Source organism: Ambystoma mexicanum, chromosome 6q (genome assembly GCF_040938575.1).
Source record: "Ambystoma mexicanum isolate Mex_15411 chromosome 6q, UKY_AmexF1_1, whole genome shotgun sequence".
Lineage (NCBI taxonomy): Eukaryota > Metazoa > Chordata > Amphibia > Caudata > Ambystomatidae > Ambystoma > Ambystoma mexicanum.
The window spans coordinates 1196558769-1196586100 of NC_090937.1; the positions used below are offsets into that span (position 1 = coordinate 1196558769).

The 27332-nt window shown below is 46.3% G+C and overlaps 1 protein-coding gene across 3 annotated transcripts in view; it reads left to right on the top strand.

Moving 5' to 3' along the window:
• Window positions 1-27332, top strand: part of ARAP2 (ArfGAP with RhoGAP domain, ankyrin repeat and PH domain 2) — a 1740202-nt gene that overhangs the window by 1027388 nt on the left and 685482 nt on the right. For all 3 annotated transcript variants that reach the window (XM_069631830.1, XM_069631832.1, XM_069631831.1), the window contains one exon: window positions 22761-22892. In XM_069631830.1, the coding sequence (XP_069487931.1) occupies window positions 22761-22892 (132 nt within the window). The remainder of the gene's footprint in view (window positions 1-22760; window positions 22893-27332) is intronic.

Sequence of the window (27332 nt, forward strand, 5' to 3'; positions counted from 1 at the left end):
CCTTCCCCAACCCCACCTTCTCCCGCTGGATTGCTAGTAAATCAGGGTTTGTCCACTGTAAAGACCGGTAGGGGGTGTCTGTACTTCTGCTCTCTATATGGTAGAGGAGAGGCACAGAAGACCCCAGCCAAGATTCTCTATTACGGTAGCAATGGACGAGCAATCAAGGCCTAGGTTCTCAGGAGGTGATGCAGGCTGGTTCTTAAGTACAGTGTAGTCCCCAAACCCCCACAAAGGAATGTCCACACACTGTATTGGTTAGAACACAGTCTTTATATAATCAATATTCAAGGTTATGTACACTTATCATAATAACTCACTTTGTACTTAGGAAAATCAACAATGGCAAATATATACAGTTCTAAAGTGGTACCACCCTTTGTATTAGATCTCATGAAAAGTGCATCAACAATACTGTAATCATGTCACACAGATCAATAGAGTGAAAACAGCAATAGAGAGAAGAGAGAGAATAAGGTGGTTGAACAATAGGCAGAATACTGGCCACTACCACTAGACACAGTTCTGTGTGGAGATCCCCCCACCTGGGCAACCTGTAAAATAAAGATATAGCACAAGCCCAGTCCATATATTGTTCTGCAAGTCTTATTCCCTCCTATAATGTTTTTACCCCCCCAATGTACCTGGTGGAGTCGAGTTCTTCGAAGAGGCGTCGACAGATCCTTCTTGTGCGACCCCCTTTCAAGCGGGAGTCACGGATCGTCGAGAGGCGTCGAGGAACTCGGCGTTCGGCGGCGGGGAATCGACGGCCCTTCTTGAATGCCTTCCCTTTTAAGCGGGAGACACGGGGCGTCGAACGTCCGTCGACAAACAGGGTAGAACGGCGTCGATGAGGCGGCAGCTTCGTCCGAGCGGTGCTCGTCGGCGTCGGAGCGTCGGCGTCCTGCAAGGCAGAGGCATGCGGGGCACCTCGGTGACAATAGTTCTGGACCGCAAAGATTGTGGAGACGGAGGCCCAGCAAGGGCGTCGAGTTGTTCGAGTCTTTGGGGTCTTCGGGTGGCGGGAAACCCACCGGCAGGTTTCTCCTCGGCGCGTTGGTCGTCCTCGACTTTCTCCGGCAGGATAAAGCGGTCGACGGTGCGGACGAGGGAGTCCTTCGATTCAAATGTTCTTAGGCAAGGAGCGGACGGCTCCGGTCGTCGGCGGCACGGCGTCAAGTGGTTCCCATGGCTGGGCAACACAACTTCGACGGGCCTCCAGCGGTTACACAAACCTGCGAACCCTGGTCGACGGCAATGGACTTCGACGGCGTCGATGTCCGGGTGCTTCACTTCGATCTCCTCGGCGGTCCCGTCTCGGGTCGGCAGCCTTTCGAGGGTCTGTCTTCCAGGGCGCTTCGGCGAAGATGGAGCGGTGCTCGATGGTCCCTCGGAGCACGGGAAGAGGGCGCCTTACCAGGTCCTCTCTCGGGTCAGTCCTCGACGAATTCGGCAACCTTCAGGTCTGTCGAAGCAAATGCAACAGCAAGTCTTCTTCTTCCAGCTGGACGTCGAGGATCAGCAATTCCAGTTACTCTTGAGTGGAGACTCAGCTTCTGAATGCTTCTGAACGTTCCTGAACGTTCCTGAACCTCTGAACAGTGGTGAGAGGTCCCCAGATATACTATTCTGTCTCTCATCCACACTGCTGGCATACACTCAGCAGCCAATCATACAGAGGGGCATTCATGCAGTCAGTCAGCCAATCAGGCACACAGTGCATTCAGGCCACACTCCTCCCTTTCAGACACTCACAACAAGGAATGTGGATTGGGACAAGTACCCAGCCATTCAACACTACACACTGCATTCAGGCCAGTTTCGGGCAGGGCTGTCTCAGTCTTTGTCTCTCATGCCAGAAACCAGACAACCACAACAAGGAGTGTATATTGGTCACACACTCCATTCACCCAGGTCCCACCCACAGGAGGTACCCACAACATACAGTCACTGGGAAGGCTCCAGTCAGTCTAGCTGGGCCTTCACAACAATACCATATATGGAACTTCCACCCAACAGCCAGTCAGGGGGAAGGGACAGAGTCAGGGCTTCCCAGGACTTTGGGAAAACAAGGTAACAGGCAATAGAAAGCAAGAGGCCACAGGGGCCATCTTGTTTCCTATCAGGAATCAACTGATTCCAATGGCAGGGCCTGGGTATCCCAAAATGGAGGACAGCCAGAGCACCTGTAAAATTCAGCATGGAGCTGCCCCCAGCCCATACCCTGCTCTGTGGGCCACCCACAGGTGCCCAAAAACATATACTAGGGGCACAGGGTTGTACCCCTACCCAGGGGTGCCATAAGAGTATCCCATGGGTCTGTTCACCAAACCAAAAGAGAGAGCTGCACTGCCAGGAGTCCCACATGGACTCCTGGGCAGAAAACATGACAGAACACACGATAAAAAACAGTAAAGGACAAGGATTCAGAGGCCCTGTCCCTCTGATGCATTTCCAGCATCACAGTCGCCCCCCCCAGACTGAGGTGGAGGGTGTCTAATCTCCCACGGGATAGACACCCTCATCCAGGCGGTCAACATACCTTCTGGAAAGGCCATCTGCATTATCGTGACTCTTCCCTGGTCTGTGCTCTATGGTGAAGTCTAGCCCTTGCAGGCTAATGGACCACCTGAGCAATTTCGGATTCTCCCCCTTCATCTGCATAAGCCACTTCAGGGGCTTATGATCTGTTTGGACCTTGAAGGTAGACCCCGTAAGGTAGGGCCTAAAACGCCTAAGGCTCCAAAATATACTAAAACACTCCTTTTCAACAGTAGCCCACCTGAGTTCTCTACCCTTGAGTTGTCTACTGATGAATATGATAGGATGTTCTCTCTCCCCCTTTGTCATCTAACTGGGACAAGACAGCTCCAATTCCGGTGTCGCAGGCATCCGTCTGGACGATAAAGGGTCGGCTGTAGTCAGGCGCACACAACACAGGTGCCCTACACAGACTTTCTTTCAAGCCATCAAAGGCCCTCTGACAGTCTTCGGTCCAATTAACCTTCCTAGGCTGTTTGGGTGAAGTTAGGGCTGTCAGGGGTGCAGCTATGGTTCCATAGTCTGCCATGAAATTGCGATAGTACCCAGTGAGCCCCAAAAAGGCTCTCACTTGGGTTTGAGTAGTGGGAGTCTCCCAGTTCTGTACATCCTGTACTTTACTGGAGAGAGGTTGGGTTTGCCCCCTCCTACCTCATGACCAAGATAGGTAACTTTCCCCTGAGCTATCTGGCACTTGGTGGCCTTGATAGTGAGGTTAGCCCTTTTCAAGGCCTGCAACACCTTATCCAGATGTGTCAAATGCTCTTCCCAGGTGGAACTGTAGACGGCAATGTCGTCTAAGTAAGAAACACAAAAGGCTTCCAGTCCACTGAGCGCATGGTTGACCAATCTCTGGAAGGTGGCAGGGGCATTCTTCAACCCAAAAGGCATGACCCTAAACTGGTAGAGTCCCTCAGGTGTTGAGAAGGCCGTCTTTTCCTTGGCATGGTCCGTCAGAGCTATTTGCCAATAGCCTGAGGTAAGGTCAAAGGTGCTCACAAATTTGGCAGCACCTATGGTGTCCACGAGCTCATCAGCCCTGGGCAATGGGTGCGCGTCAGTTTTGGTGACGGCATTGACTCCTCGGTAGTCCACACAGAACCTCCAATCCTTGGTACCCGCCTGGGAACTTGCCTTGGGGACAAGGACCACTGGACTGGACCAGGGACTGGTTGAGGGTTCAATAACACCCAGATCCAACATCTTGGCGACCTCAGCCTGGATGTGGTTCTTGACGGTATCTGACATACGGTAGCACCTGCTTTTGACAGGCACACTGTCACCAGTGTCAATTTCATGCCTACACCACGGTGTAAGGCCTGGCGTCAGTGAAAACAGAGAGGCATACTGTTGGAGCAAAGCCCTGCAGGCCCTCTGTTGCTCTGTTGTCAAATCCGGAGAGAGATGTACCCCCTCCACTGAGCCATCCTGAGGGTCGCTGTGCAGCAAATCAGGAAGGGGCTCACTCTCATCCTCTTCTTGCCCTGAAGCTAGCAAGAGACATGAGACTTCTGCTCGCCGGTGGAAAGGCTTGAGCCTGTTGACATGGAATACCTGAGGGGCTACCCCAGAGGCTCCCATGTCAACCAGATAATTGAATTCGCCCATCTTGGAGATGATCCTGAAGGGTCCAGTCCACTTGTCTGCCAAAGCTCTAGGCTTGGTAGGCTCCATCACAAGGATTTCCTGTCCCGGAGTCCAATCCACTTGCAAGGCTTTAAGGTCATGCCAGTACTTATTCAATTCCTGGCTGGCCTTGAGATTTGCTGTCGCCTGACCCATCATCTGTGTCATCCTCCGTCTGAGGCCTAACACATAGTCCCCCACTTGCTTGGCGGGACCGGGAGGGGTGGCTTCCAAGCCTTCTCGGATCAAGGCGAGGGGCCCCCTCACGGGATGTCCAAAGAGTAACTCAAAGGGGCTGAAACCAACACCCTCTTGAGGTACCTCTCTGTAAGCAAACAGCAGGCATAGCAGGAGGAGATCCCATTTCCTCCTTAGGGTTTCTTCCAAAGCCCCTAGCATGCCCTTGAGAGTTTTATTAAATCTCTCAACCAGACCATTGGTCTGGGGGTGGTAAGAGGTGGAGAACTTGTAGGTTACCCCGCACTCTTTCCACATGGTTTTCATGTAACTAGACATGAAGTTGGATCCTCTGTCAGAGACAACCTCCTTGGGGAATCCAACACGGGTGAAAATGCCCAGGAGAGTCCTGGCAACCACCTTGGCAGTAACAGTCCGAAGGGGTATTGCCTCAGGGTACCTGGTGGCATGATCTACCAAGACCAGGATGAACCGATGTCCACCTGAAGTGGGAGGGTCAAGGGCACCGACGATGTCGATGCCCACCCTCTCAAATGGTGTGCCAACCACTGGCAATGGCTGCAGTGGGGCAATGACCTTGCCTCCAGTCTTGCCAGACAACTGACAAGTTGGGCAGGTCCTGCAGTGGGACTCCACCTCTACTCCCATCCGTGGCAAGTAGAAATGGGCAGAGAGCCTCTGCTTAGTCCTCTTGGTCCCAAGATGACCAGCCAAGGGCACCTCATGCGCCAACTGCAGTAGGAAGGGCCTGTAAACCTGGGGTACCACCAACCTCTTGGGGGCACCAGGTTCAGGCTTAGTGGGCTCACTAACAAGGAGCTCACCCTCCCAATAAATCCGGAATGTCCTAGGCACTTCTCCTTGTGCCTGGGACAGGGCCTGTTTCCTCAGTCCCTCGAGAGAGTGGCACTCTCTCTGTCCCTTACAGAAGTCTGCCCGGGAGGGTCCCCCTTCAGCTAACAAGCATTGAAGGTCGGGATGATCCTCCGGGTTGAGAACCTCTCTCACAGGAGAGTCTTCTGTCTCTTCTCCCACAGGAGTTGAGTTTGGGTTTTCCACTGGACCCAGCCCGTCCGGGGCATGGATCCCGATGGGTGCTGTCGGAACAGCAGGAAGAGAAGGTGTTCCCTCCACAGAGGTGGCCTTCTTGCTCTTCCTTCTTCTTGCCTTAGGCCTTGCCTTTGGCTCGGGTACCTGACCCACAGCCAGACCCGGTATCACCTGTGACCTAGTGACTGCAGCAGCAGTCATGGGAAGACCATCCGAGATCAACCCTAACTCTACTAGATCATTTCCTAACAGAATGTTAGCAGGGACATTGTCCTGAACCAGGACAGGAAGCTTTGCTGTCTTGTCTCCAATCATGAGTGTGACTAAGGCTACAGGCGATAATTTGGGAGGCCCACCAGCTAACCTGGTGGTTCTCAGAGGAGCACCTACATAGTCCTCTGGCTTGAGCAGGGTCCTGTCCACCACTGTCATGCTTGCCCCAGTGTCTCTCAAACCAGTAGAAGGCTGGCCATTCAAGAGGACACTTCTCAAAAACCTACGGGTGTTCTGTGGGATAGTCGCCAGTACTTCTGCATACTGGTCCCAGGCCCCAAGGGACACTATGGAAATCTCTACCGGAGCACCAAATGTGATCCCGGTAGAGGAGGGGAGGACAGTGGCCTCCACCTCAGACACGGGGTAAGGGTAGGTCAGGCTGACAGCCTGTACTCCAAGTGCCTTACCTTTACACTTGGAGTCACCCCTTTTGTGATCCAGAGCCCCACAGTCCCAACAAGCGCCAGGAGTGTGGGGTACGGTACTGGAACCACTGGGAGCCTGCTTTGCAGCAGGTGGACCACTACTCTTATTCCCACCCACAGATGACTTATCCCCACTAGAATTTTGGGTCTTGGGAGAGGAAGGTTTAGGTTTACCTGACTGTGACTGCTTGTGGGACTCCTCAGCCTTCTGAGAGGCCCCCTTTTCTTTGTCCTTGTCCTTCCCACTGGAGTCCTTAGGGGACACCCGGTGGGAGACCCACTTGTCAGCCAACCTAGCCAGCTTAAAGGGGTCCAAAATGTTCTGGTCAGCCACATACTGACGCAGCTCTGGTGAACAGGCTTCAGAAAAATGCTCAAAAAAAAAGAGGTGGGACAATTCAACAAAAGTCTTAACCTTGTACCCATCGATCCACCCCATCATGTTCATGTGCGCAGCACTCACCCAGTCAACCCAAGACACATTCTCTCTTTTCTTAAAATCCCTGAACCTTCTAAGGTATTTGGGTAGGTGTCTTGCCAAACTTGGCAATCAAAGCAGACTTCATACACTCATACTGACCCCTTTCTTCCACACTCAGCTTCAGAATACAGTCATATCCAGTTTGAGGCACTCTGCTTAACAAACACTTAGCCCAATCTCTTTTATCAACATCGTGAATCGCACAAGCCATTTCAAACGCTTCAATCCATTGGAGGATATCTGAACCCTCCACAAATACACCAACCAAATCTTTAATAAACTTGGTGGCTGGGGACCTGACACGCTCACTGGTTTTAGCTGAAGTCTCCACTCTAGCTGGATTCTCTGACATTCAGTGTCCTGGCTCTTGAGTTCAAGATCCCTATTCTTGAGCTCCACTTGTTGCGCCAACTCCTCTTTCTGAAACTCAGCATCTATTTCCAACTTGCGGTATTCAAAGGCCAATTTCATCCTTAATAACTCAAGCTCCAAGGAATTGCTGGGGTTTGGAACAGAGGCAGCAGGAATGGCGGCATTCCCAGAAACAGATTCAGTAGAAACCCCAGGGGCAGAGTCCTCATTGGTTGCATTCCCCCCCTCATCAAGAGTTTCACTATCTGTCTGGTAGTCCACCAGGGCAGCTATCAGCTCAGCCCTAGACTTATCCACAAAGTCTAACTCCCTGGCTTCACAAGCACTCTGGAGAGCCTCCAAGCTCATCCGAGTCAATTTGCCATTTGCAATAGACTCCATTGTTTGTAATGCAGTTATCTTGTACACAACTAAACCTTAATTTAATAAAGTGCAGATATTCTTTGTAAGTGGCACGGTTATACACTGATTCTTAAAACCATAAGCATCCAACCGCTGCCACCAGCTGTAAAGACCGGTAGGGGGTGTCTGTACTTCTGCTCTCTATATGGTAGAGGAGAGGCACAGAAGACCCCAGCCAAGATTCTCTATTACGGTAGCAATGGACGAGCAATCAAGGCCTAGCTTCTCAGGAGGTGATGCAGGCTGGTTCTTAAGTACAGTGTAGTCCCCAAGCCCCCACAAAGGAATGTGCACACACTGTATTGGTTAGAACACAGTCTTTATATAATCAATATTCAAGGTTATGTACACTTATCATAATAACTCACTTTGTACTTAGGAAAATCAACAATGGCAAATATATACAGTTCTAAAGTGGTACCACCCTTTGTATTAGATCTCATGAAAAGTGCATCAACAATACTGTAATCATGTCACACAGATCAATAGAGTGAAACCAGCAATAGAGAGAAGAGAGAGAATAAGGTGGTTGAACAATAGGCAGAATACTGGCCGCTACCACTAGACACAGTTCTGTGTGGAGATCCCCCCACCTGGGCAACCTGTAAAATAAAGATATAGCACAAGCCCAGTCCATATATTGTTCTGCAAGTCTTATTCCCTCCTATAATGTTTTTACCCCCCCAATGTACCTGGTGGAGTCGAGTTCTTCGAAGAGGCGTCGACAGATCCTTCTTGAGCGACCCCCTTTCAAGCGGGAGTCACGGATCGTCGAGAGGCGTCGAGGAACTCAGCGTTCGGTGGCGGGGAATCGACGGCCCTTCTTGAATGCCTTCCCTTTCAAGCGGGAGACACGGGGCATCGAACGTCCATCGACAAACAGGGTAGAACGGCGTCGATGAGGCGGCAGCTTCCTCCGAGCGGTGCTCGTCGGCGTCGGAGCGTCGGCGTCCTGCAAGGCAGAGGCGTGCGGGGCACCTCGGTGACAATAGTTCTGGACCGCAAAGATTGTGGAGACGGAGGCCCAGCAAGGGCGTCGAGTCGTTCGAGTCTTTGGGGTCTTCGGGTGGCGGGAAACCCACCGGCAGGTTTCTCCTCGGCGCGTTGGTCGTCCTCGACTTTCTCCGGCAGGATAAAGCGGTCGACGGTGCGGACGAGGGAGTCCTTCGATTCAAATGTTCTTAGGCAAGGAGCGGACGGCTCCGGTCGTCGGCGGCACGGCGTCAAGTGGTTCCCACGGCTGGGCAACACAACTTCGACGGGCCTCCAGCGGTTACACAAACCTGCGAACCCTGGTCGACGGCAATGGACTTCGACGGCGTCGATGTCCGGGTGCTTCACTTCGATCTCCTCGGCGGTCCCGTCTCGGGTCGGCAGCCTTTCGAGGGTCTGTCTTCCAGGGCGCTTCGGCGAAGATGGAGCGGTGCTCGATGGTCCCTCGGAGCATGGGAAGAGGGCGCCTTACCAGGTCCTCTCTCGGGTCAGTCCTCGACGAATTCGGCAACCTTCAGGTCTGTCGAAGCAAATGCAACAGCAAGTCTTCTTCTTCCAGCTGGACGTCGAGGATCAGCAATTCCAGTTACTCTTGAGTGGAGACTCAGCTTCTGAATGCTTCTGAACGTTCCTGAACGTTCCTGAACCTCTGAACAGTGGTGAGAGGTCCCCAGATATACTATTCTGTCTCTCATCCACATTGCTGGCATACACTCAGCAGCCAATCATACAGAGGGGCATTCATGCAGTCAGTCAGCCAGCCAATCAGGCACACAGTGCATTCAGGCCACACTCCTCCCTTTCAGACACTCACAACAAGGAATGTGCATTGGGACAAGTACCAAGCCAATCAACACTACACACTGCATTCAGGCCAGTTTCGGGCAGGGCTGTCTCAGTCTTTGTCTCTCATGCCAGAAACCAGACAACCACAACAAGGAGTGTATATTGGTCACACACTCCATTCACCCAGGTCCCACCCACAGGAGGTACCCACAACATACAGTCACTGGGAAGGCTCCAGTCAGTCTAGCTGGGCCTTCACAACAATACCATATATGGAACTTCCACCCAACAGCCAGTCAGGGGGAAGGGACAGAGTCAGGGCTTCCCAGGACTTTGGGAAAACAAGGTAACAGGCAATAGAAAGCAAGAGGCCACAGGGGCCATCTTGTTTCCTATCAGGAATCAACTGATTCCAATGGCAGGGCCTGGGTATCCCAAAATGGAGGACACCCAGAGCACCTGTCAAATTCAGCATGGAGCTGCCACCAGCCCATACCCTGCTCTGTGGGCCACCCACAGGTGCCCAAAAACATACACTAGGGGCACAGGGTTGTACCCCTACCCAGGGGTGCCATAAGGGTATCCCATGGGTCTGTTCACCAAACCAAAAGAGAGAGCTGCACTGCCAGGAGTCCCACATGGACTCCTGGGCAGAAAACATGACAGAACACACGATAAAAAACAGTAAAGGACAAGGATTCAGAGGCCCTGTCCCTCTGATGCATTTCCAGCATCACAACCACAAAACCCTCTTTCATCACCACCACGCCCCTTCCCAGCAGAATATGTTCTTCTCCTCCTCCACACAGTGAAGCAGCCACACATTCACACCCACCCCTTCCCTTCCCCACCATAAACATTCCCTCTCCTCTTCTGCACAATCACACACACACTCATTCACACATACACACACACACACACACCAACAACCCATTCACAACACATTTACAATACTGAAAAGACACTTAACTCTCTCCCACACCTTCCCTCATCTGGCTGCACCTTTCACCCCCTGCATGCACTTGTGTGCGGCAGGGACATGACAGTTTGATTTATAAAGATTGCTCAATCTAGTCTCCATGCAGTCTTTCTAAAAAAACATTTTTGGGTTGCTTTGTTTAAAGCGAGGACTTCACTCCATACCACTTTGACACTTGGTTTTGGTGTGGAAATTGGCTTTACAAGCAATAAACACAAATGCTTCCTGTTTACAGCTCCCATCTGTTTCTGAGCCTATGCTAAAATCTGTGCTCTACAGTGGTCCTTCCTGCATGTGTTCTGATCTTGTCATCAGCCCACCTGCCTCCAGGAGGAAATACTTGACACGTGTCAAGACTGAAAGTCTGCATTAAGTGATGCAAAGTGGCTGAAATCACTCATGAACATGAAGCCTTGCCAGAACTGTATTTCATATTTTTCTTCTAATCTATGAACGGACGGTCCAAAAGAGATTTTTAAAGCAATGTTAATCTTGAATTAGTGTATTAGATGGTTGCAAAACATTTTTTTATATATGTTAATTATGTAAATTAGGTGAATGTGGAAATCTATGTACGAAACACACACACCATTGATTCATTTATCCTAGCATCCTCGCTGGCATTGCTGTTAATTTGAGATTGAAATCTTTTTTCTGTGTAAAAGTATTACTGAGCAAAATGTCACATCATTTGATTTGTGTAAGGGAGAGCAACCTGATAAGTTAGATTAGTGAGATGATTACATGTAAGGAATATGCTGCTTTAGAAGGTTGCAATTGTTTAATGCAGACATCTCTAAGATATTGATTGGGAGGGAAAGTGGGTTTGAAGTTACTCCCATCAGCCTGCCCTCTGCATTCATATGCACAATGACTATGGAGAGGTTAGTTTAGTGTGATGTCACTTTTGGAACACTGTCCAATCACTTACATTGGCCAATTAGAGAGATTATAAACACCTCAGAAGGGAGTGGCTACTGTTCTGTAAAAGTTCAAGCCCATAGATTCCAGGGTAAGACACTCACTTGCTCACTGACTAACTGGCTCTTTGGAAGAAGGAGAGAAATTGGATTCGGAGTCAGCAGAAAAGAGAATGAATTAATCGCTTTTCTTTTGAACCCATTTCGGATTTCTAGTGGTACAAGACAAGAGAGGCCTACCTGGAGTTAAAGTGGTAGGCCATCTTCAGTAGGAAAGACAGAAGACAGGCTCAAATACAGAAAAAAGCCAGTCTGTGATAGGAAACTGGCCCTTGCTGATTATATTTGCCCAATAACACTGGGACATGTTTGTGCAAATTGATAGACTTCAAAAACATATAATAACAACGCTAACTCTAACTAAGAAACCCATGGGGACTTTTTCGAGAATGAATTGTATTGGTTATTAGTTGAAGTCACCCTGTGTTTACTAACATCACTTGAGTTGTTGATGTGCTTGATTGAGATAGATATATGCCAACAAGCACTACCGTGCTTTGGAACTATTACTTGTTCCTTACCATATTGTGTTTTATGTTGTCACATGTGTTTTTTAGAAGACGGACTAATGATGTCCTTTTTATTATGTACCAAAGAATAAAATCAAGTATATTTTTGTAACCCAAACCTTCTGTTCATCTTGTGGTATTTGTTTTACATAAGATGCTCCTTTGTAATCACCCAGTGCCATTCTGAATTTCCAACCTTAATGCAACATCAATAGGTAGCCTGTTGGGGACCCCCTGTTCCTCCAGTGCTATTGTGGCCTACATTTTCCGATATACAGTTATTAAAGTGACGCAAGCTAATATTCACAATTCTGTCTCAATGTGACGCAAGTTATTATTCACAGTTATCTCTAAATGTGATGCAAGATAATAGTAACAATTCTATCAACATGTGACACAAGCTAATATTCATAGTTCTGTATAAATGTGACACAATCAAACATTAACAATTCTGTCTGAAGGGCATGCAAGCTAACATTCACAGTTCTGTCTAAATGTGATGCAAGCTAACAGTCACAGTTCTGTCTAAATGTGACACAAGCTTATATTAAAAATCATGTTTAAATATGATGCAAGCTAATATTCACAGATCTGTCTACATGTGACCCAAGCTAATATTCACAATTATGTCTAAATGTGACACAAGCTAATATTCACAGTTCTAATTGTGATGCAAGCTAATATTCATAGTTCTGTCTAAATGTGACACTGTGTCACATTTCTTTCTAAATGTGATGCAAGCTAATATTCACAATTTGGTCTAAATGTGACGCAAGCTAATATTAACAATTCTGTCTACATGTGATGCAAGCTAATATTCATAGTTCTGTCTAAATGTGTTGCAAGCTAATATTAATAATTCTGTCTAAATGTGACACACGCTAATATTTACAGTTCTGTCTAAATGTGATGCAAGCTTATATTAACAATTATGTCTGAATGTGATGCAAGTTAATATTCACAGTTCTGTCTAAATGTGACACAAGCTAATGTAAACAATTCTGTCTACATGTGACGCAAGCTAATATTCACAGTTCTGTCTAAATGTGACGCAAGCTAATATTTACAGTTCTGTCTAAATGTGATGCAAGCTTATATTAACAATTCTGTCTGAATGTAATGCAAACTAATATTCACAGTTCTGTCTAAATGTGAAGTGAGCTAATGTTAACATTTCTGTCTACATTTGACACAAGCTAATATTCATAGTTCTGTCTAAATGTGACGCAAGCTAATATTCACAGTTCTGTCTAAATGTGACACAAGCTATATTAACAATTCTACCCAAATGTGATGCAGGCTAATGCTCACAATTCATTCTGGATTGGCAAGCCCAGTTAGAAAACTGTTCATCTAGATGTGAGGTATCGCCAGCCTTTTTACAAACACCCGAGAGACTAGAGGAAATATTTATCTAGACCACGTATGAACAGCCCTCTACAATTTTGTACAATAAATGTACTCACCGGGTCACTTGTTTCCCCTTATTGCAATCGTGTCTGCCAGTGTGTATGTGTTATTAATCATTAAATCATCACATACCCTTTTAAAGTATCAAAAATATCAATTTATTAATTTCTTTATAAAACATAGGATCATAAAAAAGCATACACTTTTATATCAAACGTGCATACATCAATATACAACAGATTTTACAATTTTCAACCTAATGACACTGTACTTCAACAATATATTGTGGTCCCTTAATTCATCAATGTTTTCATTCTCTCATTAAATTAATTTTCAATATGGATCTGTGGTCAGAACCTTCTCTAATTGAGCTGACACACCCTAGTCCTTTTCACTTTCATCCATCAGTCTTTACTTCTCTCATTCCAAACTTTCTTACTGCATTCACAAACACTCCCTACATGTTTCTTTCCTTAGACTTTCATGACTATTGTTAGGAAATTCATCAGGGGTAGAGCCACATTAAATTGTAATGTACAATACAATGTTGTCTTCTTGGAACCATTAGGGGATCCACATCTTGTCCCTCCCTTAATTCCTCTCTTCTGGCTAAGTCACAGAGTGGATATCTCAATGTCCTAATCCAATCCCGTGTCGAGATATATCTTTTCTTCACACACAAGTTTATTATGGTTCGGATTTTGCTGCACATAGTGCTCCCTCGATGCTTCTAGCCATTCAAGTGCACCATTCCTACAAGACCCATGTGTCCGATTTGTATATCTCATTTGTAATTTTGCTAGCTCAAAGTGCTTGCTCTAGAGTCTTCCAACCTTCATCGGGTTGCTCCAAATGTCCTCACCATCATTGGACAATAATTTTGTCTTTCAGATGTCTTTAAATGGATCTTGCAACACTTAGGGTTCTGACTCCTACTCTGTACTTCGGGCCACCTGTCTCCAACTAGCTGTTTTTACTAGGTCCGTCAGCTATTTGACTTTTAGAGTCTGCATCAGGGTTGAGAGATCAGCTCACCCTTGCACCCATTCTGACACCAACAAACACAGAAAACTTGAAGGGGTATCGCCAGCCAATTCTCCTGGATGTGAGAGATGGCTAGTCAACACAGTGGATATATATGGTGTAATAGATGCAAGATAGAAAAGGTTACATGCAGGGTACACACTATTTGGTGATGGGGAAAATAAGATAAAAGAGAGGTGGGCCAGTTTAGTGGGGTGCAGTGATTGCTGTGCCACCCCCGTCCACAAACCACTTGTTTTGTGTGTCGATTGACGGCTGCCTGGTTTGAATCCTAGCAAGGTCTACTCAAACTTTAATCCTTCTGAGGTTGACAAATAAGAATCAGTTTTGGTTGGTGGTAACAATTTTATATAAGAGTGTTTTATGTTAAGTGTTTTAGCGAATGTGCTATATAATTAAAGGAGTATACATTCCTAGATGTTAGCATCAAAAAATTCAAGCATGGGCTCAGAATAATGTCATAGGGCCTCATTACAAGTATGCCAGTCGAGAAATAGCAGTGCCAGTCGCATGTACTGGCATCTTTTAAAGGTCTGGCATACTCTGAGTTGCGATGCAGCTAACACCGTCACCACAAGCGACCTACCATATCTGGCAACACTGTGACCGGAATCAGCAGCAAGATGAGTCAGACATGCCAGAGACACCGGCATGGCGTTTGTACATGCACATTGCGAGCTACATGCACATGGAAACACCAGCATAGACATGCTGGTAGCACCGTGAATTCCATGCCAGAAACACCGGCATCACGGACCAGGCATTAACTAGAGTCTGGTGTGCAGAAACAGCCCACAGGTGCCAAAAAACAGCCCAGGTGGCCCCAATTAGCACTGCAAAGCACAAAAGGACCACTCCCACACACCACACCCTGTCCCACACGACCACGCTAGAAGTATCAGTAGCAGTACTGGAGCTGGAGGACCTGCATGCAGGCCTACTACTTGAGGAGGCAGGAAGGCAGAGGATGCGGCGGCAGTGCTTGAAGAGAAGGATGGCCAATAATAATGGCCAGGAGGTTGCAGTCCACATGCAGCCACCTGTACCATGCATAAGGCCCACACCCTTCAACCTAAGCCAAAGTGAGATACACACCCTATGCCGGCTAGACAGGGAGACCATCACATCCATAGAGGACCTGGTCCATGATGACCTGGTCAGCACCATACATGTCTGTACAGTCATCCCCCCTTGCTCAAGGTAGTGTCTGTGCTATGCGTCCTAGCCCCTGCACCTACCTGCACACTGTGGGTGAACTGCATGGGCTATCGCAACCCTGTTTCTCGCGTGTTCTGTTTCAGGTCATCGATGCACTCCTGCATCACGTTGGAGATCACATCGGCCTACCCAGAACAGCTGACCAGTTTAATGCCACAAAATCACTTTTCATGCCCTTGCAGGCATGCCCAATGTGATATGTGCATTGGACTGCACACATGTGGAGCTGGTGGCCAGGCATGCCGTTGAGGCGGTGTAACGGAACAGAAAACTCAACCACTCACACAATGTGCAGATGGAGTGTTGTGCAAACCACATTATCGCCCACTGCTGTACTTGGCTGTTGGGTGAGTGTATCTACCAGAGCATGTGCACTGTTTAAAGTGGGGGGGGGCAAAAAACACCATAGCATACCAGACTGTTGGGTGAGTGCATCTACCAGAGCATGTGCACTGTTGAAAGTGGGGGGGGGGGTCAGAAAACACCATAGGTTACCTGGCTGTTGGGTGATTGCATTTACCAGAGCATGTGCAGTGTTCAATGGGGTTATGTCCAACACTTATCAGCAGTGGATCTGTGCAATGCAATGTGCAGCACAGTATACAGCAACATCAAAGCACTTCATGTACCAGAATGCATCACACCAACGTCCCAGAATCCAACACAAGCAGAATCAGCACAACCCACACAACCTGATGCATAGAGTGACAATTTGATTGCATCAGAACACCCAACCTCCATACCACTAGTGTTCTGCACACCAAGTAGTCAGGTCCCCTGCCTGTTTGAAGTGCACATACACATATGCACGTGACCTGAAGTTCAAATTATTACCCACATCTATGATTGTGTGCCATGCCCACCATAGTAATATTGAATTTGAACACAATAATAACACTCACCAGTTTCATTTGTGTGTGTTTTAGTGAAAGGGTCAGGGGTCATGGTGGCTGTGAATGGGCCATGTCAAAGCGACTGCACACCACACACCCACCACGCATATTGACAAGGCGTATTGGCTTCATGGCAATCATTAGGCCATCATCACCTTCCAGATCGGGGGGCACACTTACGATCAGACCTGTGAAGGTGGGAAAGATAGTCCTGGGCTCTGCCATGTTGCAAAACATGTGTATCAGGCGCAACATCCCACTGCTCCCCGACATGGTCATGCACCCACAAGAGGCGGAGCAGGATGAGAGTGATGATAAACTGCCATTTGCACATTGCTGTGATGGCATGGATGGCCGTGTTGCATCGGAGGAACTTATTCACCACTTTTTCTAAACACTTCACACACACTTGTGGCACAGGCCAGCAAGCACACGGGGCACTGCACAGTAAATAAATCACTCACTTACTCTGAAAAAGCAATGTCCAGTCATGATGTCTATGCAACACCAACTATAATAAACATACAATGCAAATATTTACAAATTTGGAGAAAAAAGCTGGAAATACTATCCCTCCCCACTCCCCCTCTCCAACTATCCCTCCACACTCTCCCTCCCCAACTAACCCTCCCCCCTCCTCCTCACCAACTATCCCTCCCCACGTCCCCTCCCCAACTATGCCTCCTCAACTATCCCTCCCCAACTATCCCTCCCCACACCCCCTCCACAACTGTCTCTATGCAACTCCTCTCATGACCTGCAAGGATGACTTGCACAAGTCACAGGCAGGGCACATGTGTGTCCTGGGCCTATTTACGTCTCCTTTTCAGTTCAGGCGTGCGGCTATGTGCCGAGCGGGACAGCTCCATTGAATGCCGCCTTGGGCTGCTCTACTCGGAACTAGCAGGCATTGTACTGGTGGATGGTGCATGGGGAAGTTCTGTGGGCTATCAGACTAGGAAGGCCTGGAGGAATATAGCCATTGTTTTGGCTATAGATTACATTACACTGTTCCACTCCCATACCCTCCTGGACATCTGTACTATTGCTTGTGTACAATTCCCAAGTGCACAGACATTACGATGCCCTCTAGCCTGGATGCTCTCACACATCAGCTGCTTCTCCTGGGGGTGGTGCTGTACCAGGCCTGTCAAGGCATCCTGGCGTTGTTCCATGCGGCTGAGTCTGCCATCAATGTCCCTCACACTGGGTGGGCGTTGTGAGCTAATTGGGCCCATGGGGCTAAATATCAAAGGCTCATCTTTGCTGTGGTCGGTGGTCTCCCCATGTCCACTGCACTGTCGCCTGCTATGTCTTTGACAATGCGCACATGGGCATGTCCATGTGGCTGGAGTGGTGGTGGTGGTGGTACTGCTGCAGCTGAAGCTGCCTGGGTGGGTGAAGTTTGTGGGACTGGTGGTGGCTCAATGGGTTGAGCTTGTGAGACCGGTGGTGGCTCGACGGGTGCAGCTCGGGTGGCAGGGCAGTTATGCCTGTTGAGGCTGCGGATTCCTGGGTGGAGGTCTGGTGGTGGTCCGTGGGGTCTGGCGGTGTCGATGACTGGTGCCTCTTGATGTGCTTTGATGGGCATCTTCATTGTCAGATGATGTGCCTGAGGGAGTCAGAAAAAAAGATACATTTGCACTGCGTTTTGTACACCAGGGCAGAGTTTGCCTAGTGCTCACACGTTGTGGTATTAGAACACTGGCATATTTTACCCCAGTGAAAAAATGCATTAATTTTTGCCATGGTGCTTATGTCATGGCAAACTACACTTGTCACGGTGCAGTGATTTTCAAAAATGTCCCTGTGTTTTTAAAGATAGGGCAAACGTTGCCAAAGTTCTAATATCATGTAACTTTGCACTTGCACTGCTCCAAAGTTTTTGTAATCTGCCCCCAGATGATAATTACAAATATGCAGTCAGATGGGCTTTGTCTGAGGCTACTATATCAAACATGTTATAGTTATGTTTTACCAATGAACTGCCACCATGCTTTGGAGATGCACAGTTATATATAATTTGAATCATTGGCACCCACTGTTAAGGGCAGCCCATGGTAGTTGCAATAGTTTGGATTTCACTAGGGTGATTCAGGAACGAAGATGTTACTCTCTGATTGCCATGTTGTCAGACAACAGGTACATTGCTGGATGTCAGTAAACAGGGCATGTCAGGAAGTGCGAACATCTACTGATTGTGTTTCAGCATACACTGTTGGAAAGCAGGGCCTGTTTTGGCGGGACCACTTTCTGTGAGAGAAAACCAGAATCATTTTGCATGAACAAAAATCAACAAAGCTTGTGATTGCCTCCTGTCACACCTACCATGCTCCATGTACACAATTTCTTATCTGATGCTCCCCCTTCTCTGTGCCACCCTTCCCTAATACCACTGTTTCCTGTTCACTGGTACAACAACCTGCAATCCTGTAAGGCGTCATCTCCCCGTACGGCCGAGCTTCCATATCAGTTTCTGTCCTGAGCATTTGTCAAAACATTTCCCTGCAATTTAACAAATAGGAAACAAAATATATTAGGGTTCAGACAGGACAGGGTTTGCTCATGTGGATGGTGTCTGCAGCAACTGGGTTCATTTCAAAACCTTGTGCATCACCCATAGTTTATATCACTGAGGGGACCCTTCCGCCTTCAGAAGTAAGCTTAAACAGTAAACCCCCTTCACAAAACCTTAGTTACAGCAATTCTGCACTAGTACTGGTCCACAAGTTCAACAAGAAATGACAAGAGGGATCCCATTTTTCAGTTCTGCACACAAAACTGTGGAACACCCTCTGCAAATATCTCTGCCTGGAAGTTAACCACCTTACTTTCAGGAAACAACTTAAGAATTGGCTTTCCATCAAACCACTTTAAAATAAATGAAAAATAATATCAACCAACTAAAAACTGTGCACCGTAAACTTGAGCTAATTTATGAGAAGCAATTTTTGAAACACTTGCTAAATCAATTTGATTCATGGATCCTTTGCTGCATAACACAGATCTGTGCTTTCATCTCAGTGAAATCTACAACCAAGAGCCAGGAAGCAACAACACCATTGCTGCCCATCCCCCCTCAACACACCTCATCGCGCAACTAAATCCTCACTACTAAACTATTGCATCCTTACACCTGCCGAAATCCTTCAGATCACCACCAGGTCTAGTGTACTTAAATGATTCAGACCCTATTCATGTTCTATCAACAACCATGCTGTCACTTTTTGCACTCCCAAATTCAGGGACTGCCCATATTCTCAGTTGGTATCAACCACAATCAGAGATTTTCATATCGGCACACATGTAACGGGTACTTCCGACCTGCATCCATCAACACTAAAGGTTTCTGCATCTGCCTTCCTGCTGCCCTCCATTATTACAGAGTAGTGCACAACAAGTCAAACAGTATTGGCAGAAGGACGCTATATAATGCCACTTTACATTACATGAGTAATCTTGGTTTGATGATATACCTGACATTATTCATAGTCTGTCTAATATGTTCCCTCCTCTCTCTGAATTCTCCTCTTCCTCTTTCTTTGCTGATTCTGCTGTATCATCCATTAATGCTGGTCCGCTCCCCACTCTTGTCATACTCTAATGAGCTCCAGTGTTCCGTCCTTCCCCCAAAACCTCCACAATACTAGTTAACCCTTCATTTTATGTCTCTAACCTCCTCTTTTCATCATGCTGACAGATGCTGGAAATGTCTCATTTCTCTGCTGATCTTAACCTTCACTCCACTCCACCTTCTTCCTATAGTTCTACTTCGCTCGCTGGCAAAGTACATTGTTACTCTTATCTTATTCAAGCCCTTTCCCCTCATCTCTGACACCTGTTTCAACTCTTTAAATCACATTCATTGTCTTCCCATACCAGATACTGAATCTTTTCCCTCTTGATGTTGCTCCCCTTTTGACTGATAGGTCCTCCCAGCTATGATCCTCCCTTCTATATTTTAATGTTTGCAGACAAACAGCAGCTCCACTGTTTTCATTTGTACTGTCCTCCTTCATTTCCTTTTCTCTCCTTTCTAAATCCAATACTGGTTGATATCAATCTCACGCTCACCTTACTGCCTACCCTCTTGATCCTATTCCTTATTCCTTAATTCCGAAGGTCTTTCCTCATCCCCTCACATTTCTGACAAGCTTCTTCAATAGCTTTCTTTCTATGCATGTTTTTACTACTGGCAATGAACATGCAGAGAATCTTCTCTTCTGCCAATTATCATCCAATGTCACTCCTCCTCTACTTGTCTTACATACTTAAACATGCAGTCTACACCTAAGTCAACTTATCTTGATCATCACTCTTCCCTTTCTTTTTATCAGTCTGGGTTTCATTCTCACCATTACACTGAAACAGTTTTTCTCAGTGAAGCCAACTCCCTTCTATTTACTTCTCAGTGTAAACATTCCTCGCCCCCGATTCTTCTTGACCTCTCATCTGCTTTCGACAGTGTTGATCATTGTGCCCTTCTTTCCTCCCCTTTGTCGTTTTCTGTTTATAGTTTTGTCCTTCAGTAGATTCATTCTTATCTATCTAACCATTCATGTTCCATTTCATGGGCTGGCAAAAAGTCTTTGGCCCTCATTACGACCTTGGCGGAGAACCATGGTGCTATTAGCACCATGGTCCATGGCGCTAAATTGCCAACTCCGCCATGGTGGTTGGCGGACTTACCGCCCCATTCCGACCTTGGCGGGGCGGTAAATCCCCAATCCCCATTTACCCTTCCCCATTCCCATTTTTGCCCCATAGGGCATAATGGGAGTGGGGAAGGCGTTAATTACGCCACCGTAAATTACGGTGGCGTAATTAACAACAAGGTCCCGTAGCGCCATGGATTTTACCGCCTGCAAAAAGCAGGCGTAAAAATCACCATGGCGCTACGGGAACTCGTACTCAGGCGGTAAGGGTCGGCGAAGTTTACGTCGGCGTAAACCCCTTTCCGCCTGGGTCGTAATGAGGGCCTTTGACTTTTCCTTTGTATTATGGTGTTACTCAGGAATCGGTTCTGGATCCACTTGTGTTCTCATTGTACAGCTCCCCCCTTGTTTGTATTATCAATAGGTTTAGTCTATCATGCCACTTCTATGCTAGCGATTTGCATATCTTCGCGTCTCTTTCTCCTCGGTCCCTGACTCTCTCCACACTACTCACTACGCTTGCCTATTGGCCATCCATTCATGGATGCATTGTTACTGTCTTCATCATAATACTTCTAAAACAAAGATCCTGTTCTTTCCTACTTTAACTATTACCACTCCGGTCCGGTCCCTGCACCAGCATCTTCTTTCCTCCCTTTGCTACACCTCGTTCTCCACCTGTTTGCAAACATTGGACTCCACCCTTTTTTTCACTTCACATTTCAACATGTCTCACTTATGCTATTTCCAACTTTATAACATCTGTAACGCTCAGCCTTTTCTTTCCTTTGATGCTACCAAACATCTCCACATTTGTCTTTTCCCGTCTTGACTACTGTTCTGCTCTGCTAATCCAGCCTTCCGCCTATCAACGTGCTTCTTTGCACTCTATCTTCAAATCTGCTATTCATACTCTTGTCTGTCTATTCCCACTTACTTCTTTCTCTCCCCCTCTCTCCATCTTCTAGTTTCCCTTTGAATCACGACTTCTTTTTTCATTTTCTCTGTAAATACATTCATGGCTTGGCTCCATCTCAACTTTCCTCTTTTGTCTCAGTCTATGTTCCAGCCTGTACCTTACACTCTCAAACCCTCTTTCGCCTATCACTTCCCGAACCTCCCTCTGTGCAATCTCATTACCTCTCCTTTTCACTTCTCTCATCTGTAAATTGGTACTCCTTTCCGCTTGCTATTAGATCCTCTCCTACACTTTCTGTATTCCTCTCTATTCTTAAAGCTCATCTGCTCTCCCCTTTGCTGCAAATGTTTAATGTCATGCATTTTAGTTCGTATTTATACATAATATTGTACTATTCTCTTTGTGTGTAGCGCTGCGACAAAAGTGCTTTATAAATCAATAAATACAAGCACCTTTACACCGAGAGCAAATCTCTGGCTAAATTATTTGTGAAGTTGTGCCCATCTCTATTTGCTTGCACAACAGTTGTAGAACTGCACACATGTCATTATGCATGATTTCAGAATATGTTGCTGTTTCAATTCTGCTAAAATAATGATATCTGCAAGCCAATAAAGGTAATCAAATATAATAAAGCTAAATCATTTGTTAACGAGACAGAAAATGTCATGTCCGATACAGTAGTGCAAATGTAGCTGGTTTAAAACACAAACTGAATGTTACTATGGGAGACCGGCTTTATGTAGCTAAGCTAAGACTTGTCTTCCGAAGCTGCTTATTAAGGAAACAGCTGCAGCCTAATATGGTCTTTTTCCAGCGCGTTTGTTTAAAAAATTGGCAATCATTGTCTGATGACTCTTTTATGTGAAGAGAGAGTTTTGTCTGACACTTCAGAATGGAGGCCCTTGATGCAATGTTCCCCATTTCCTCGTATAGGAGCACAGATAGCAATCATTTGAACCCAGGAATGAGTCTATGTGTGACCTTTTCTTCTCTTTGACAGATTACCCGAGGTGGGATCCTCAGGCTGAAATTGGATTTCATCCCGATGCATCACTGTCAACGTTTCTTTGCGGATTCCTCTATAAGGCGCCCAGCGCTGCTAAAGCAGGCCCAGAGAAGAAGCCGAAAGAAGGTATTTGCTTTGCTTTGCGGGCTGTGCTATCGCGTGAAACTTTTCTTCACTCCAAGAAATGCTGCACTGTGCAGACCCCGGAAAAGATTACGTCTGGCCTGGTTCAGTCGTCACCTATGGCTGCCATCTACTGTCGGCATTCCATTAAATGAAATTGCTCATAGTCCCAGATCGATTGCTGATAGCTCCTTCTGCACCCACGAAGCCAAGCGTCTTTAAAGTGCCACTGCTGCCTTTTATGTTATATCTTACCTATGCATGTGTATGTGCAGCCAACGTCTTAACGGTGCGTGTGTGTGTGTGTGTTTATGTGCTTGAAATTATGTCCATTGCATTTCCCACGAGTCCTAATGCTGATCATAGCAAACGTTGGGTCTTGATGTCAGGGGATTAGAATCATCTTTTCACGGTGACACTTGTGAGCCTCTGCCCGTATCACTTGGGATCATTGAGTCACTACTGTAGAGATAAGAATCTGGTAATCCTAGATATTACTCCCTGGCAATTCCCCACGGTACCATCGGACTCCAAAGCTTGACTCATCTGGGAGTTGTTCATACCCAGTGTAAGTATGTGCGTCTGTAATGAGCAAGTCTTCCCATGCATTCTACTTCAGTCACATCACTGTCGGGGACGGTGAAAGGGTTAAATATTGAGCACGTGTGCACGAGCAAACATCACACATTCGCCAAACACATTTTTCTGCAAAATTTAAAATGAACAAAACGAAATAAACATTTTGTTAGATGTTTGAATACAGAGTTGGACGCCCAGGCACTTATATGAAAAACAGTGGCTTCTGAAAAGCTACAGAAATACTACCGTGCCATATTTACAGTTCGATCCGACATATGCTCTCTAATGACTTCTTGGGTTGAATGTAAGCATCAACTATCTCCCGTAACTGGGTTGCCTTTGCATGCAAGTGCATTTCATTAGAACTATACTTTGTATTATCCTTTCCAACAAAACTGTGGATAGCAATGAATCGAAAATTCTACCTTTGGTGAAGTTTTGCTTCCACGTCTACAGTGGACCAATTGAGAATTGCAGATGTTTCGCTGACCCTGTGCAACATGACACTTACTCACCAGACGCAGTTCTGCTCATCTCAGTGTGTATCCACAAGTTCATATCAGATGAACTCACAAATGCTCCTACCACACTGATGGGCACGACCCCAAGGACAGATCCCACTGCATCTGTGGAACGAGTGGCTGCACTGGATAAGTTCTACGAGTCCCGTATCAGGCAATATTGGACGTGCACCTGCTTCACAAACATTCGCATGCAAATAGCTCATACAGTATTACCAAAGACTTGACGACGCCTCTAGAATGGCGGCCATCATGTTGATGTTCCCAAAAACGTTGTTGCTTTCTGTAGCTCCTACCCACATGAGATCTATCATGGGAATATGTCCGTCTGCCTTTGTAGGATTGTGTGGTAATCCGCACACGGAATGGAACACATGGAAGCATTTGGGATTAATATATCCATAGTGTAATATAAGCCCTACTGTTTGCTACAGTGTACCAGTAACCCGCATGGGGGTGAGCACACGTTTTTTCGACAGAGGAGGAAGGACAGAAGATGCACAATACACAATGTAAGTACAAAAACAAATACTTTTTAATGTATAATAAGTATCATTTAAAAGACATACACCAATCTTACAAATTGAGCCCAATCACAGTGACATAAACATTGCATACACATTACATACCCTACAAATGTATACAGGATACCAATTAATCACACCTAAAACAATTCTCAAATATAGAAGGCTCTGATGACCACACTTAATGACCTCAATAGATAAAACATGTATATATATATATATATATATATACCGCGTCCATGTAGTTATGGTTAAGTTGGTGTTTCCATAGGAAGAGCACTTTTTGGGTGGCTTATAACTTCGCTCCCTCTGGATGAATCCTCACCAAACCTTGCAGAAAAAGGTATATGACCCACTCTGAATTTCTTTGCAAAGTTTGGAGAGGTTTGGTCCAGGGGGGGCAAAGTTATAGGGGGGGTCCCAAAACTTTTGTTTTTTCCGATAGACATAATGGGAAAAAACTTTGCGCACGGCTACAGCCCGAACCGCTGGACGGATTTACACCAAATTTGTGGCAGGAGTGGCGGCTTGGTCCCGAAAGCGTGCTTTTGCAAATTTGGTGTAAATCCGTCCAGTAGTTTTTTAAAAAATGACCAAAATGTAAGGCAAAAAAATTAGTGATATCTGTGTTCACTTCGCGGGCGGACTTCTCTGTTCGCTCCGCGGACAGCACCCCGATTGGCCCATGGGCTTGCGTCATGTCTGCGGACATGCAATGTGTTCGCTGATTGGACAGCGTGGGGCGTGGAACGCGTCAGATTTTCTGTTTGTTGGTGCGTAAGAGTGTTTGGGGAGGGTGGGGGAGTATGAGATAGGTTCAATGTTTAGTTTTTTTATGTGCTATATGCTTTTGTTGTGTTCGATTTGTCCGCGGAGAACACGGCGTTCTGACATTTTGTAAATAAACTAAATGGTGGGGTGTTCAGAGGACGGAGTATGTGTCCTTTTTGTTCGCAAGGACGGTAAAATTGAACTTGCGGTGTATTTAAATGTTCGTAAATAAACAAACTGGGGGTGTCCTGAGGACGCTATCCATATTGTAATCTGTCAAGTTGAATGTGTTCTAAGAACACTTGCGGTGTCCTGAAATGGTTGCAATTACACAAAATGGAGGTGTTCTGAGAACGTTGTTTGTATTGTTCGTTGTCAGGTTGAAAGTGTTCTACGAACCCTCCTTTTGTCCGCTGATAGTACAATTTCCTATAGGCCTCACTTGAATTTTTGTCCACTAAAGAAACGATAAATCAGGCTGGTGTGCGCCGACATTATGTGATAATCCTATGACTGGCGCTATTGACCTGGCTGACTTGCTTTTGCGACACTAAATCATATAACCCGCCCCTAAGCCAGACATTATGAAAGCATTCATATTCCCCGCCTCTCTCCGTGACGTTACAGGGTGTGTCATCAAATGCGCCCAGTCGTCTCCAGTCCTACGCGACTTTACACAGAACCCGGAAGACAACACACATTATGTCACAACACAGTGCGCCACAATTCAGAATATGAACCTGTGATTTAAAAGCAAACAGCAAGATTGTACAATTTGTGGAGTACATTTATTTGACATCAAATGTTTAGAGAATATTCAGCGATTTGCATTTGCCTTTGTTGTCGATCCGCAAAAGTTCATGTTGAGCCACGCGATGTTCCTTTGCGGTACAGAGGGTGTTAGATCAGCTTAGAACACAGTGCGCCACAATTCGGAATATGAAACTGTGGTTTAAAAGTAAACAGCAGGATTGTACATTTGACAAAGTACATATATTTCACATGAAATGTTTAGTGAATATTCAGCGATTTGCAATTGTCTCTGCTGTCGATCAGCAAAAGTTCATTTTGAGCCACGCGCTGTACCTTTGTGGTAGATAGGCTGTTGGTTTATGATAAAAGCAGTAAATGGTCGCACTAATAATCGGAAGGTTGCTCCAACAACGAGGCATTAGACCACCATAATGGTTAGTATGTTGCTTCTACCCGCTAGTACTGCGTAAGGGCATATTGGTCCGTGGTGATTGTCCCATAAAATGGTGAGGGTCATGAAGTTGCTTACATGGAGTTGCACCTGGCAGTTGAAAAATCCATCCGCTGGAGTCTGAAAATCGTGACATTGGCAAAATGGGGCAACATACCTGTTTTAAAAAACAAAAATTAGTCTCACCAGCCGATCTTTATTAAAAATAATCATTTTATTTATTAGGGCGTGAAACTATTTGCTAGCGAAGATAGTGCAAAGGAGTATGTTAATAATAAAATAATAATATTTTCGCATTTATATAGCGCTAAGAACCGTCAGGTATCTCAGCGCTGCTTATTATTACCCACGGTGTGTGGTGCTTATGTCAAAGCAAGCGCTCTACTCGCTGTGCCACTTCACCGGCTACAGTGAAGTGGCACAGCGAGTAGATCGCTTGACCGGCTACATACCAGTTAAATTATTTCTATTAACCCACCCTGTGTCGTCTGCCTTTTTCAGAGCCCTCTAAACGACAGGGGATCAATTCGATGGTGATAGTGCGCGGTAGAAAACAATATGCCAGATTGAACGAACAAGTAAAACTTGACCGGGCTTTAATGCCACGCTATTGTTATTATATTCCGGTATAAAATAATCTAAAGGGTTATTTACATTATAATTGCATTTTCCATTGTCCAAGTGTAGTGCAGTCCCAAAATACGACTCTGCCTGTGCCAAAGATCTTTCTCAAAGTGATATAATATACAAAAGTAGTTTCGTTTCAGAAATTTCATCTTTATCGTGTCTTACGTTTTTGCTACACTTCTTCAAAAGAAGTCTTTCAGCACAATCTCTGTCTGTC